This window comes from Lolium perenne, chromosome 5 (genome assembly GCF_019359855.2).
Source record: "Lolium perenne isolate Kyuss_39 chromosome 5, Kyuss_2.0, whole genome shotgun sequence".
Classification (NCBI taxonomy): Eukaryota; Viridiplantae; Streptophyta; class Magnoliopsida; order Poales; family Poaceae; genus Lolium; species Lolium perenne.
Window position 1 is genome coordinate 131,554,573 of NC_067248.2, and position 15,111 is coordinate 131,569,683.

General features: G+C 43.2%; 2 protein-coding genes across 2 annotated transcripts; one reads left to right on the top strand and one right to left on the bottom strand.

The window, feature by feature from the left end:
• Positions 1-1,760: 1,760 nt before the first annotated feature.
• On the top strand, positions 1,761-3,850 carry LOC127299890 (protein LEAD-SENSITIVE 1). The gene is made up of 2 exons (XM_051329927.2): positions 1,761-2,129; positions 2,904-3,850. Exons 1-2 carry the CDS (start codon positions 2,033-2,035, stop codon positions 3,653-3,655), a joined length of 849 nt encoding a protein of 282 aa, XP_051185887.1. The 5' UTR covers positions 1,761-2,032; the 3' UTR covers positions 3,656-3,850.
• Positions 3,851-3,988: 138 nt separating this feature from the next.
• LOC127299888 (uncharacterized) lies at positions 3,989-8,491 on the bottom strand. The gene is made up of 13 exons (XM_051329926.2): positions 8,241-8,491; positions 7,754-7,851; positions 7,558-7,640; positions 7,307-7,433; positions 6,310-6,370; positions 6,094-6,191; positions 5,928-6,012; positions 5,668-5,791; positions 5,315-5,416; positions 5,089-5,153; positions 4,682-4,763; positions 4,479-4,558; positions 3,989-4,387 (listed from the first exon to the last, which is right to left on the bottom strand). The coding sequence occupies exons 1-13, from the start codon at positions 8,456-8,458 to the stop codon at positions 4,330-4,332; spliced, it is 1,281 nt and encodes a 426-aa protein (XP_051185886.2). The 5' UTR covers positions 8,459-8,491; the 3' UTR covers positions 3,989-4,329.
• Positions 8,492-15,111: the final 6,620 nt, after the last annotated feature.

A 15,111-nucleotide genomic window follows, 5' to 3' on the forward strand; every position in this document is an offset into this window, starting at 1 on the left:
CCATATTTATTATATCCAGGTGGTGGAGATGATGACAGAAGGTGGTTTCTAATATACATCGACAACAAAAATTTATGATGATTGTTCAATCTTATGTAGTGGTTTTAGCAGAATTTTGGTTGAGTATTCTAATAGGGTGGTCAATTAGGTCGCACATGTGATGTAACTCATCCCATAAACAAGACTCCCTCAAGAACAAGAAGTCCCCCAGTGGACCCATGACTCAAGGACGAGCCAAAGCCTTGCACCAAGATGTGAACTTGCTCCTCTCAATGTGTAATTTTGATACTCCTCTCAATGATATACTTCTTAGTGCAAATGTTCTTTGTGTGATTAGATATGAAGCACCATAGCATCACCCATGGACCAAGGAAGAAGATACAGAAGAAGCTCAAACCGCCGGACCTGAATCTCCAGCGAAAAGAGGACCGACATTTCCGGCTACCCCAGAATATCCTCCTCAACTATAGATGTGAATTTTATGACCTACCTCTGGAAATCCATCATGGCCAAGTTCAACATCAAGTTATTGCTCTCCTCGACATCTCACCCTCAAACGGAATGACAAACGGAAAATGCCAACCGGAGTATGTCCATCCTTCTACAAGCGCTAGTCAAAAAGAACCTAATTCATGGTAAGGTTGCATTCCACATGCCGAGTTCTCCTACAGCCATGTCAAGCACCACATGACGTTGAAAAGCCCATTCAGGGTCATCTATGGTTTCAAGCCGCCAACGACACTTGATGTACTTCCACTTATACTTCATGAAAAAAGTGAACATAGACGTCACCAAGCCCGTCGAATATACGAAGAAACTCCATGAAGAAACTAGGGGTAACCACTGAGCAACAAGTTCTTTGTCAAGCTAAAAGGCTCAGCGTGAATAATAAGGAGATGTTCTTTAGGGAAGCTGACCTCGTGTGGCTACACCTTTGCAAGGAATAGTTCCCTCACGAAACGCAACTCCAAGCTCACACTCGCGGGAATGGACCTTTCAAGATCCTTAGAACATCTCCAACAGTCGCGCTAAATTTTGACGCTGTAAAAGCACTTTGCAGCGCGCTCCATCTGTGTTTCGCGCGTGAGGCCATATTCACCTCCACCAGAAGCTCTAAATTTTGGGGTTGTAAAACTGGGTAGTTATTTCTGTGCGCGATTTGTACCGCGCGCTCTTTCCTGTGCGGTAAATATAGTGCACGAGATAGCGCTTTTGCAGCGTGCACCACTTTACAACACCGGTTGCAGCAGCTGTTGGAGCATCAATTTGCATCTCTCTCGCGACTGTTGGAGATGCTCTTAAGCGCATCAACAACAATGCATACCTCATCGACATACCACCATTAAAGTACACGGTGAGCAATACCTTCGATGTGTTGGATATCTCACCATATCATGGAGATAAAGAAAAACTCGAGTGGAGGACGAATATTTCCCAAAAGTGAGGGAGCCTATCCCATGGACAAGACTCCCATAGTCCCACAAAACCAACAAATCTCGCAAGTGGACCCATGACTCGAGCACAATCCAAAGCCACCAAGAGGTGAACTCTTTCATATATGAAGTACCGAATATATATGCACTTTCATATATGAAGTATTTATCCAGCTCAAAAAAAAGAAAGTATTTATAGATACCATACGGCCTATACTTAGAGTTACATACAACTATGATCTTTCATTTGCTTATGTTTTTTTGTTTTGTTTTTTGTTTTTTGTTTTTTGTTTTAGAGATCCAAAATAAAACCCTACTACGCAGCGGACAACAGGCGCTAGCCGGTAGGGCAACATCGGCCGCTTGCTCGTGCCCTTGCTTCGTAGCCTAAACCAACCCTAAACCGATTGCCGTCGCCATCCGCGTTCATCCAGGGCATTCTTTGCCGTTAAGCAAGCGGCACCCCGAAGCAGGGGCGGAGAAGGTCTCCCAATCGCAAGCGGACGAGGATGATTATAGTTCTCTAGCCCTGCCCATCTCTGCCGCTTCAGATTTGGGGATTCGGTTGCGAGTTGCGACCGGAGCGTTGGATCGACGCAATGGTGGGGGTGCTGTCGAATCGGGTGTCCCGGGAGGACATCGCCGCCGGGGATCACATCTACTCGTGGAGGTCCGCCTACATCTACGCCCACCACGGTCGGTAATCCCCTCCCCTCCTTTCCCCCAACCTACCCCCAGGCTATCTGTATCAATCGGTTCGTTGAAGAGTAATCAAGGACCATACCGCCATTAATCGTACACCTAATTCCTCTGGGGTCACCTTGAAGATGCTCTGCAACAATCTATGTGGATTCATCTCCTAATCAATCTGTTTGGCGGCTTCGGCGTGTAGAATGCCTTCTTGCTAGGGGGAAATTAAGTTTGTTGGTGACAATATGCTAGTACTACGGTTTTTGGGCTGGTCCCCATTCATGTGTAATTTTGTCGAAGAGGTCTTCCAAATAACCCTGGACCTTGCAAATTTTGATCTTCAGCGTGGAGGATCTTCGGTGGTTCCCCTCTACTCTTTGGAATCTGACGTAAAAAAGATTACAACGATGGGTGTTTAGATTCAGGCATGTGACAGGGTTGGCGTTTTATGTGATCCAGCTACAGCCTAAATTGTGCACCTAATTTCTGTTCTCGACTGTTAATACTCGTTTGCATATCATTTATATCTAGTGCAACGACCTGTAAATCTTTCACTTCTTCATTAAGCTTTTTCACACTGAATAGCAATATAGCATCTTATAGAGCGATCTGCTTATTTCTCAAGCCACATTGCATATGAAAGTCAATGCTCATGCTGCCTGTGCCTTACTGATATTGTCCAGGAATATGCTCATCGACGCAATACGTGTTCATGCTGCGCTCTTGACAAGTTTTCCTGTTGTGCAACTTCCATCGTCTAATTTGATCTTCCAATTTCAGGGATATACGCTGGAGATGGCATGGTTATCCATTTCACCAGAGCAGCTGGGCATGAAATCGGGACAGGAACGTTCATGGACAAATTTCTGTTTAGCTCCTCTCCTGCAACGGGGGACGGCCCTCCCTGCGAGAAATGCGGCCACCTGATCAAGGCTGAGGGAGTCATAATGTCATGCCTCGATTGCTTCTTGGACGGTGGCAGTCTCTACCTCTTCGACTATTCCGTGTCGCCCACTTTCTTCCTCGCCAAAGCACGAGGAGGGACGTGCACCATGGCCCCTTCCGATGCTGCTCAAGTTGTCGTCCACCGTGCCCAGCACCTCCTCAACAGCGGCTTTGGCATGTACAGTCTGTTCAAGAACAACTGCGAGGACTTCGCAATATATTGCAAGACGGAGCTGCTTATCGAGACTGCTTTTAGCCTTGGGCGCAGCGGGCAGATGGCGTCCCTTTATGCTGGGTTCAGCGCAGTGGCTTCTTCACCGCTGCGTTTCATGACAACTAGTGTTGCTGGTCTGGCTGTTGTGACGAGCAGCATGTACTGTGTGGGGCGATATGTGTCAGACATGGGCGTTCGCCGCGATGTGATCAAGGTGCCTGTGGAAAGGCTTGTGGAGCACTGGGTGCAGAATGTTACTCTTGCTCCTGCTCCATCTCAAGCGACCGTGCAGGCAACTCAGACGGATGCTACAGCACCAGGAGACTCGCCGGAGCTGCTAAAGGAGCTTGCTAAAAAGGAATGTGTTATTTAGCTATGGTGCTGTCATTGGTCGATCTAGCTCTGTGATGATTGTCTATCTGACTTTGTGATGATTTGTTGTTCAATTCCCTTACTAGCTTGTGGCACACACGTCTTCGTGTAAATTAATCTACCTCTGAAAGAGGTAACAGTACAATACTTGCTTGTATGGAATGCTACACGATGATAAGTCGAAACATTTAGTCAAGAGCATCTCTGCACAAATTTGAGTCAACCTGGAAATTTCCTTTTCTTGTATTTCACCTTCACGCATCATAATTCTTGTACTCTTTCTTTCCCATTTAGTACCACAATTGCTGCATCTAATAGCTTCAGATGAGACCACTTTCATGCAATAATGCTCAGCTTCTATAATCATTTAGTTCAGTTACAGACCTGGTACACATTTTTCCTGACAACTTTACATGGCACGGTTTTTCTCACTCTGCACTTCCCTAGCAAACAAAATCATTATGTTATTTACAGCCTTTTCCAACAGCACGACCAAAGAATCACACAGGAATGGAGGATTCTGCTTGCTGCAAGCTGCCTGCACAACTTCTTTCTACGTTGTATCCTTGATCATACGTCCAAAATTTTGTAAGTTTCTCCGACATTTGATCAACAAAATTAGGATATAGTTGTAAAATGTTGTATCCAGATTCAGGTGTGTGTTTTCCAGTTGTTTCACACGTATATTCCTAAGATAACTTCCTTTGGGTCGGTCTCTATCATCCAGGAAGGCCTACCAATCGAAGTGACAGAACTATGTTAGCTAGCATACAAGATATTAGTTAACCACTTCAAATTTGAAAATAGGATAGAGAGGACATCACTTGTTCATCACAAAGTTTGTTGTCCCTTGGGAAGCACGCTCGAGTAGAAGCTTTCTTGATTCAATTGCTATTCCCTCTGGCTGCATTAATAGTAATTGAGAAGATTTTAGAAAGTGAAAGAGTTTCTCCATCTTTGTGTGGTGCAGAGGAGTTTCTCGTGTTAACTATTCCATTGTTTGTCTTCCCATTAGAGCACTACTCACCTCTTCAGGGAACCAAACACCTGGTTGAGTGCTTCCCTCCAGAACTGCTAGAACAAATGCAGCCGTTGAATGGCCTACCGATCTGAAAATCCAACGTAGGGTGCTCATATGAGATGCATATAGATTGCCTGGAATAATTTTGTGCACTTCTGAACTGGGTAAGTGCACCATAGCATAAAGAAACATAGAGACGTTCTAAAATGAAAGGGAACTCGTGAATATACGCTCAGTAACTGGGAGCTATGGATACATAATCTGAACTGGGAAAGTGCACCATAGTATGTGCCGTCGATAAAACTAAAGTTAGGCTCACTAACTGCAAGCTATGGATACATAATCTGATAGCCGTTGAATACTAACAGCAAAGATCAATTAGGTCATGGATGCAGAAAGCTTGTTGTACTTACACAGACAGCTTTCTGTGAGAAAACAATCCAATAGTATTTCGGCCGTTCGAACATTCCAAGTCTACCTGCACAAACAAAATAAATTTGATCCAACAATCTGGACACAGCTGGAGTAGAAATTATATGCTCTTACAATACACACAGCTTGAGGATAATTAGTATGCTCAAACGCTGGACACAGCTTGAAGAGCTGGTATTTTGAAAATAGAGGTAAGGAAATACTTACTCTCATGGAGACACGCTCCCCTGCAAAGCCGTCAATAGCTCGGACAAGGGGATCAACTAATTCAACCAACTCTCGAACCTTTTCTTTATCCCTCAAGAACTCCTAAAAGGGACCAAGTTGAAGTCAGGTATAGTCCATATTAGCACCAACTCATCAACTTTATCCGAATTGTGAATCCTCATTTTCAGGCCCAATAACATATAGAATTGGTTAATTGCTTAAATTCTAGGAAAAGAAGTGTTATTGGTTGTTTGCAATTTCACTCTCTTTAATTAATACCACTACAATACTGATGGAAACAATAATAAAAGAGCTCGCATGAAATTTAAAAAAGGATAACTGAGAACACATACAACAGGTAAAAAGTTGGCGAAAGCCTCCATTCCCCAGTTCCAGAAGAATGGAGAAGTACCAAATCGAGCGCTGACAGTTGGCACACCTAAAAATTTATGAGCACTCTTCACTTCAGGCAAATTCCTGAAATAGTTGACATTGGATTTTCCGTTTGTCAAATGCAAGGTATAAAACGTAAATAGTAACTTTTCGCCATGTTGGATTTCTGGTATGTCAATTGTAAGATCTAGAAGGGTGAAAGAATATCCAAAACACTTACAGTAAGTAAACATCTCTCTTTCTGACCCCCTTTCCGAAATCAATGTTGAGAACTCCACTGTAGGGCTTCAATTTGATTTCTTCTCCTACATTCCTAATGTTAGTGAATTCATCTTTCCACTGCTCTGAGAAGTACCAGTGGTGCAATAATAAAGAAGTCAAAGTACCTTTGTTATATGCAATTACATCCTCCCCAAGAAGCAGAAAACTTGTTGCCAATATCGTTGGACCAGCACCACCAGAACCTGCAGTATAATAGAAGAATCTAAAAAGGATTTAGCAACATGGCCAAAAATCTGGATCGAGAATCAAGTCAAACCACCCTTATGTAATTAATGTCTGATTTGACTTTATTTTTCTAGAAAATATTGAGATCTCCTAACCTTAGTCTTTCAGGTTCTCCATCTTCATTTCTAGCAGCATTCACAAGCTCAGCGGCCATCACTGTTAGAAAACAATTCAGTGCACGAATAAGCACTAAAAATAGGATACAGTCTTCTACATATTTGCAGAAATTTCTTAAATGAACAAGCGTGGGCTGTGATAAAAAGCACACAAAATGAACTACACACACTTCCTTAACGGGATAATACATATATGATCTAGTTCCTTCCTACCAAGTTCGTGAGTTCCCAGCTGAATGAGATTTTTCCTGTGTTTCCATGGTTACTTCTAGTATAAGTTTTTCCCCTTTCGTAATGAAATAATCTAATATAACAGATGGCCCAACACCGATGGAGCTTACCATCCCAACATTTGCACACTGCAACCTTGGCATAGAAACGAACTAAACTACAACATATACAGTATCATATTCAGCCCTTATTAGGAATCAAAATGCCCTTGATTTTTTGTGTTTACAGGGCACTTGTTCAGTGTCCAATTCCACAAAAAGTTTCCGCTGAAAATGCCATTCTAAGGAAAACTCGAAGTATGAGACATTCATATATTTCTACATTGATGAACATATTTTCTGATACGGAGTAGCTTTAAGTTTCTACATATCTTTTGACTTTTGGCATATGAACACGTGCATGACACAAATCACTAAATGAGGTTGGTGATTTCAAAGTTCCTACCTCTTTTATACTAGCTTGGACTCACAAAATATCTTTCCATTTGGTTTATGGATACTATTTTGGAATATATTTTTGGGCGACGAATACTATTTTGGAGTAGCATATCCTTGTCTAACTATCAGATGTGACATTAAAAAAAACTATCAGAGTTTACACACTTGTAGTGCTAATCAAAAGAACAAGGACATTCGCGGGCACTAATGGAAACAGACCAAAGAGCATATAGCTATTACTTGGAAATATTGATATAAAAATAGCAAGCCGAATTGTGGTGTTGTATGACAAGAATGTGAAGCAATACCATTGCTCACTCCTGGATATATGCCGGCAGTTGTAATAGCTGGAATTCCTTGAGCTTTTGCTTCTTCATGATAAGCTTTGGCTCTCCATGAATAGTCCATATCATCACAAACATCGATATATGCTGTCTGTTCATAAAAGTTTCAGTGAGCCAATAGCATTTTCAGTCAATTATGATATCACTAAAATGAAGTTCAACGGATGTCGCAACATTTATGCACTTTTCCTCAGGGATAGCATGTTTCCAGTCACCTTCGTCGATATGGCCGCCTGCAAGACGGTGCATTCAGCTCCCCCTTGGAAAGGTCCAGCGGTATGAACAACTAAATCCACATCTGGGGGAAGTTGAAAACTTCAAATCTTAAGTTCCCTTCTCTCATGGTCATGAAGGAAAATTACAAATTGGTCTCAACTAAGCACAGGTTGTTGTATAATTTGCAGTACTGACCTTGTAGCACTTCCTTCAACATGGATGCGTTGCCGGTATCGATTTCCACAAACTCGGATTGGACGCCGAGTTTAGATGCCAAAGATTCGCCTTTCTCCCTGGTAAATTAGAACACATGTAAGCATAAGTTAGCTAGAGAAGGAGTGCAAGTACCTGATGCTTTCAGAGAAAACTAAACTTCGCCGGACGTTAATAAATGGCTGCGTTGTGGATTACTATAACCCCGTCTATTCCACCCGCTTTTGTCTATTTTATTTAATGTTTGTTTGCCCAGTTTTTTCCTACTACTTTCGTGGCTGATTTTCAATACTAACAGATTATAAAATAAGCACAACCCAACGTAGTTAGCAACCACAAACTAAGTTGGGGACTTGTGGTTTGCATTTGTGAGTTGAAATGTGTGTAAATTTACTAATTAGTTACCGAAACCAAACGCTCCCAGTTCAAGTTGATGGCATGCGAATGAACTCAGCGATGTGGTAATTACCGGTTCCTGCCGCCGATGAGGATGTTCAGGTCCGGACGGAGCTTGGAGAGCGCGGTGGCCGTGGAGCCGCCGACGCGACCGGTACCGCCGAGCACGAGCACGCGGGCGTTCGAGCGCGGCTTGCTAGGAGAAGCGGCCGTGGTGGCGGCGGAGGACGAGGCGGACGCGGCGGCAGGAGGGGTGCGGAGCGGCATGCATGCTCTCACCATGGCGGCCATGCTACTGCTGTTACGAGCCGCGGTCTGAGCCACCCATACGATACGAGGGAGGAAGAGGGTGCGGGAGCCGTGGACGGACGTGGAGCGATGTGGGCGCGGAGCTGGACGCGTACGTGGATGCCGTTTGGCCGTCGATGTGGAAGCGGATGGACCGTCGATCGGGCCTAGTGGACTCATTGCTGACCACTCCATCTCGCCAGCTGGCACCGTTGAGAGGCTTCCCTTCCCTATGACGCTTCAATTTCATTTTCCTTCTCCATTCTCCTTGTCGACCCCTCTGTCGATGATGTGGCGAGCTACTCCCTCAATTTTGAGATTTATTTAAGAGAAATTTTGTTATGGAACACATTATTTTCTAGTGTTTTCTAAAGCACACCGTCCGATTATGTTTTTATTAGGTACCATTATAATTTTGTGCCACATTTGATAGAACATATCATCTGTCTAAAGAGGGAAAATTTTGCACTTTTGGCTGAGATGACCATGCTATGAATGGTTTTGAAGAAAAAGTGCAAAACTTTTCGCTTTTGGATAGGTGATGTGTTTTATCAAATGTACCACAAAATTGAAATGGTTCCTAGCAAAGATATAATCGGGCGGTGTGTTTTAGCAAACGCCAGAAAATAACAACATCATGTAGCAAATTTTCCCTTTATTTAAACTTTTTTTGAACATTCCAGACTCTAGATTAATCAAAACGTGGCAGGTGCAGTTTTACAAGAAGGCCCCTAACATCACTCGTCCTAAGAACCATACAATTTGAAGAAAATGCCTTCGATTTTACAAAAAAAAACACCCTAAAACAAGAAAATGAAAAGCAATCGGGTCCTTGGGTATCTCTGCCACCAAACGCCGACGATCTCCAGGCGTCGCCGCCGAGATCTTTGGGCAGAGCGCTCGATGGCCCATTTCCGGCGATGGACTTCTGCCGCCGGACACCTCCTAGCTTCCGGGGACGAACCACTTGGCTTCTAGGCTGTGTCGAGATACGGCGAAGAACCCCAAGGAGAGCCTCCGAGAAGGAGGTTGAAATAAGGTCGCCATGCCGGCCGAAGATCGCGGTGTCAGTCGGGGACGCCGCGTGTTCTGCAGGAAGATCACTGTCCAGTACATCATAGCACCCTTTAGGCAGACTTCGGTTGAGCAAGAGGTAGTAGAAAGTCGATCTGCCGCCGTCTTCCTCCTCGCCACCACGGCCGGCCAGGAAAAACTGCCACAAGAAAACACTACTACCCGAGCTCAATCGACAGAGAATCCACCAGCTTCCGGCAGACACCGAGACAAAGCTCCCCCTTTCGACTCCCTCGCCGCCATGGTCGGCCAAGATGAGAGAAGGAGCTTGCCTGAGCAGAAGCTGGATGCTCTGATTAACTGACTCAACAGTCTTATTGATGGAGACCCCCGCTGCTCCCACCACCTCCAGCGAGCTAAAAGTCCTGCTCAAAACAGAGAGGATGAACACCAGCAGGATGCACCAGATCTGGCTGCAAAGATCTGGTACCCTACTCCCATACGCCATAAAGGACCATACTCCTACAGATCTAACCCTAATATATACAAGGCTAAGGCCGCGCCTCGCCTCAGCACCTCACCGGCGGCTGATACGTCTCCAACGTATCTATAATTTCTTATGTTTCATGCTAGTTTTATGACAATACCTACATGTTTTATTCATACTTTATAGTGTTTTTATGCATTTTCTGGGACTAACCGATTAACAAGATGCCACAGTGCCAGTTCATGTTTTCTGCTGTTTTTTATTTCAGAAAAGCTAGTTTACAAATATTCTCGGAATTGAACGAAACAAAAGCCCACGGCCCTATTTTCCATGGAGTGTTCCAGAAGACCGAAGAAGAGTCGAGGAAGGCCAGCAGGGGGCCCACACCATAAGGCGGCGCGGCTGTGGGGCCCCCCGCGCCGTGATGTGGGGAGGGAGCCCCCTGGCTCCCCCGACGCTGCCCCTTCGCCTATTTATTCCTTCGTCCCCGAAAACCCTAACACCGAGAGCCGAAATACGAGAACAGTTCCAGAGACGCCACCGCCGTCAACCCTATCTCGGGGGGTTCAGAAGATCTCCTCCGACACCCTGCCGGAGAGGGGAATCATCACCGGAGGGCTCTACATCACCATGCCCGCCTCCGGACTGATGCGTGAGTAGTTCATCCTTGGACTATGGGTCCATAGCAGTAGCTAGATGGTTGTCTTCTCCTCTTGTGCCATCATGTTTAGATCTTGTGAGCTGCCTATCATGATCAAGATCATCTATTTGTAATGCTACATGTTGTGTTTGTTGGGATCCGATGAATATGGAATACTATGTCAAGTTGATTATTGATCTATCATATATGTTATTTATGATCTTGCATGCTCTCCGTTGCTAGTAGAGGCTCTGACCAAGTTGATACTTGTAACTTCAAGAGGGAGTATTTATGCTAGATAGTGGGTTCATGTCTCCATTGAATCTGGGGGAGTGACAGCAACCCCTAAGGTTGTGGATGTGCTGTTGCCACTAGGGATAAAACATCAATGCTTTGTCTAAGGATATTTGTATTGTTTACATTACGCGCAGTACTTAATGCAATTGTCTGTTGTTTGCAACTTAATACTGGAAGGGGTGCGGATGCTAACCCGAAGGTGGGCTTTTTAGGCATAGAGGCATGCTGGATGGCGGTCTATGTTCTTTGTCATAATGCCCTAAGTAAATCTCATAGTAGTCATCATGATATGTATGTGCATTGTTATGCTCTCTCTATTTGTCAATTACCCAACTGTAATTTGTTTACCCCACATGTTATTTATCTTATTGGAGAGACACCACTAGTGAACTGTGGACCCCGGTCCATTCTTTTACATCTGAAATACAACCTACTGCAATCATTGTTCTCTTTTGTTTTCTGCAAGCAAACATCATTCTCCACACCATACGTTTAATCCTTTGTTTTCGGCAAGCCGGTGAGATTGACAACCTCACTGTTAAGTTGGGGCAAAGTAGTTTGATTGTGTTGTGCAGGTTCCACGTTGGCGCCGGAATCCCTGGTGTTGCGCCGCACTACACTCCTTCACCAACAACCTTCACGTGGTCTTCATCTCCTACTGGTTCGATAACCTTGGTTTCTTACTGAGGGAAAACTCGCTGTTGTACTCATCATACCTTCCTCTTGGGGTTCCCAACGCACGTGTGCTTTACCGTCACAAGCAGCTACTTTTCTGGCGCCGTTGCCGGGGAGATCAAGACACGCTGCAAGGGGAGTCTCTCACACCCAATCTCTTTACTTTGTTTATTGTCTTGCTTTATTTTATTTTCTATCTTATTTGCTTTCCTTGTATCAAAAACACAAAAAATTTAGTTACTTGCTTTATTTTAGTTAATTCGGTCTTGCTTTATTATTGCTAAAATGAATACTCCTGAGAACACTAAGTTGTGTGACTTCACTAGCACAAATAATAATGATTTCATATGCACTCCTATTGCTCCACCTGCTACTACAGCAGAATTTTATGAAATTAAACCTGCTTTACTAAATCTTGTTATGAGAAAGCAATTTTCTGGTGTTAGTACTGATGATGCTGCTGCCCATCTTAATAGTTTTGTTGAACTTTGTGAAATGCAAAAGTATAAGGATAAAGATGGGGATATTATAAAACTGAAATTGTTTCCTTTCTCCTTGAGAGGAAGAGCTAAAGATTGGTTGCTATCTTTGCCTAAAATAGTATTAGTTCATGGACTAAATGTAAAGATGCTTTCATTGAAAAATATTATCCTCCTGCTAAAATTATATCTTTGAGAAGTAGCATTATGAATTTTAAGCAATTGGATATTGAACATGTTGCCCAAGCATGGGAGAGAATGAAATCTTTGGTAAAGAATTGCCCTACCCATGGACTAACTACTTGGATGATCATCCAAACCTTTTATGCAGGATTAAATTTTTTCTTCAAGGAACCTATTGGATTCAGCTGCTGGAGGTACTTTTATGTCCATCACTTTGGGTGTTGTGATACGTCTCAAACGTATCTATAATTTCTTATGTTCCATGCTACTTTTATGATGATACTCACATGTTTTATACACATTATATGTCATAATTATGAATTTTCCGGCACTAACCTATTGACGAGATGCCGAAGAGCCAGTTGTTGTTTTCTGCTGTTTTTGGTTTCAGAAATCCTACAAAGGAAATATTCTCGGAATTGGACGAAATCAACGCCCAGGGTCTTATTTTTCCACGAAGCTTCCAGAAGACCGAAAGGATTACGAATTGGGGCGACGAGGTGTCGCCACGCCAGGGCCGCGCGGCCAAGGGTGGGGCCGCGCCGCCCTGTTGTGTGGGGCCCTCATGTCGCCCCTAAACCTACCCTTCCGCCTACTTAAAGCCTTCGTCGCGAAACCCCCAGTACCGAGAGCCACGATACGGAAAACCTTCCAGAGACGCCACCGCCGCCAATCCCATCTCGGGGGATTCAGGAGATCGCCTCCGGCACCCTGCCGGAGAGGGGAATCATCTCCCGGAGGACTCTTCATCACCAAGATCGCCTCCGGATCGATGTGTGAGTAGTTCACCCCTGGACTATGGATCCATAGCAGTAGCTAGATGGTTGTCTTCTCCTCATTGTGCTATCATGTTAGATCTTGTGAGCTGCCTATCATGATCAAGATCATCTATTTGTAATGCTACATGTTGTGTTTGTTGGGATCCGATGAATATGGAATACTATGTCAAGTTGATTATCAATCTATCATATATGTGTTGTTTATGTTCTTGCATGCTCTCCGTTGCTAGTAGAGGCTCTGGCCAAGTTGATACTTGTAACTCCAAGAGGGAGTATTTATGCTCGATAGTGGGTTCATGCCTCCATTGAATGCAGGACGGTGACAGAAAGTTCTAAGGTTGTGGATGTGCTGTTGCCACTAGGGATAAAACATCAATGCTTTGTCTAAGGATATTTGTGTTGATTACATTACACACCATACTTAATGCAATTGTCTGTTGTTTGCAACTTAATACTGGAAGGGGTTCGGATGATAACCTGAAGGTGGACTTTTTAGGCATAGATGCATGCTGGATAGCGGTCTATGTACTTTGTCGTAATGCCCTGATTAAATCTCATAGTACTCATCATGATATATGTATGTGCATTGTTATGCCTTCTTTATTTGTCAATTGCCCAACTGTAATTTGTTCACCCAACATGCTATTTATCTTATGGGAGAGACACCACTAGTGAACTGTGGACCCCGGTTCATTCTTTACATCTGAAATACAATCTACTGCAATACTTGTTCTTTACTGTTCTTCGCAAACAAACATCATTCTCCACACTATACGGTTAATCCTTTGTTTACAGCAAGCCGGTGAGATTGACAACCTCACTGTTACGTTGGGGCAAAGTACTTTGATTGTGTTGTGCAGGTTCCACGTTGGCGCCGAAATCCGTAGTGTTGCGCCGCACTACACTCCGTCACCAACAACCTTCACGTGTTCCTTGACTCCTACTGGTTCGATAACCTTGGTTTCTTACTGAGGGAAAACTTGCTACTGTATGCATCACACCTTCCTCTTGGGGTTCCCAACGGACGTGTGTTAACTGCACGCATCATGCTGCAACAAAGCTTCTTGATGATATGATGATCAACTACTCTGAATGGCACACTGAAAGAACTCCTCAAGGTAAGAAGGTAAATTCTGTTGAAGAAACCTCTTCCTTGAGTGATAAGATTGATGTTATTATGTCTATGCTTGTTAATGGTAAATCTCATGTTGATCCTAATAATGTTCCTTTAGCTTCATTGGTTGCTCAAGAAGAGCATGTTGATGTGAACTTCATTAAAAATAATAATTTCGACAACAATGCTTATAGGAATAATTTTGGTAACAACAACTATAGGCAATATCCTTCTAATAGTGGTAATGGTTATGGTAATACTTATGGTAATTCTTACAGCAATAGTAGGAGTGTACCCTCTGATTTGAAGTCATTCTTAAAGAATTTATTAGTACACAAACTGCTTTTAACAAATCTGTTGAGGAAAAGTTTGGTAAAATTGATGTTCTTGCTTCTAAGGTTGATAGTCTTGCTCTTGATGTTGATCTTTTGAAACTGAAAGTTATGCCTAATGAAGTTAAAGATACCAAGTCATTTGCTACAGCAAATGCTATCCAAGTTTGAATTAATGACAATATTAGAATGTTGGCTGAATTGCATGCTAGGTGGGAAAGAGAAGAAAAACTTGCTAAAGAGAATAATATAGCTAGAGTTTGGACTATTACCACCACTAGTAATGTTGATACTTCACATGTTGCTAAATCTCCTACTATCAATGGTAAAATAATTGGTGTTGGCAATGTTTCTACTTCTACTACAAAGCATGCAAAATTGCCTGAAACTGCTGAAACTGTTTGTGATAAAAGTGCTGAAATTTTTCAAAGTGTTGGGGACAATGGTCCCATTGCTTTAGATCATAATGGTTTTGATTTTGATAATTGTCATATTTCTGAAGTTATTAAGTTCTTGCAAAAACTTGCTAGAAATCCTAATGCTAGTGCTATAAACTTGGCCTTTACAAAACATATTACAAATGCTCTCATTAAAGCTAGGGAAGAGGAATTAAAACTTCAAGCTTCTATCCCTAGAAAGTTGGAAGATGGTTGGGA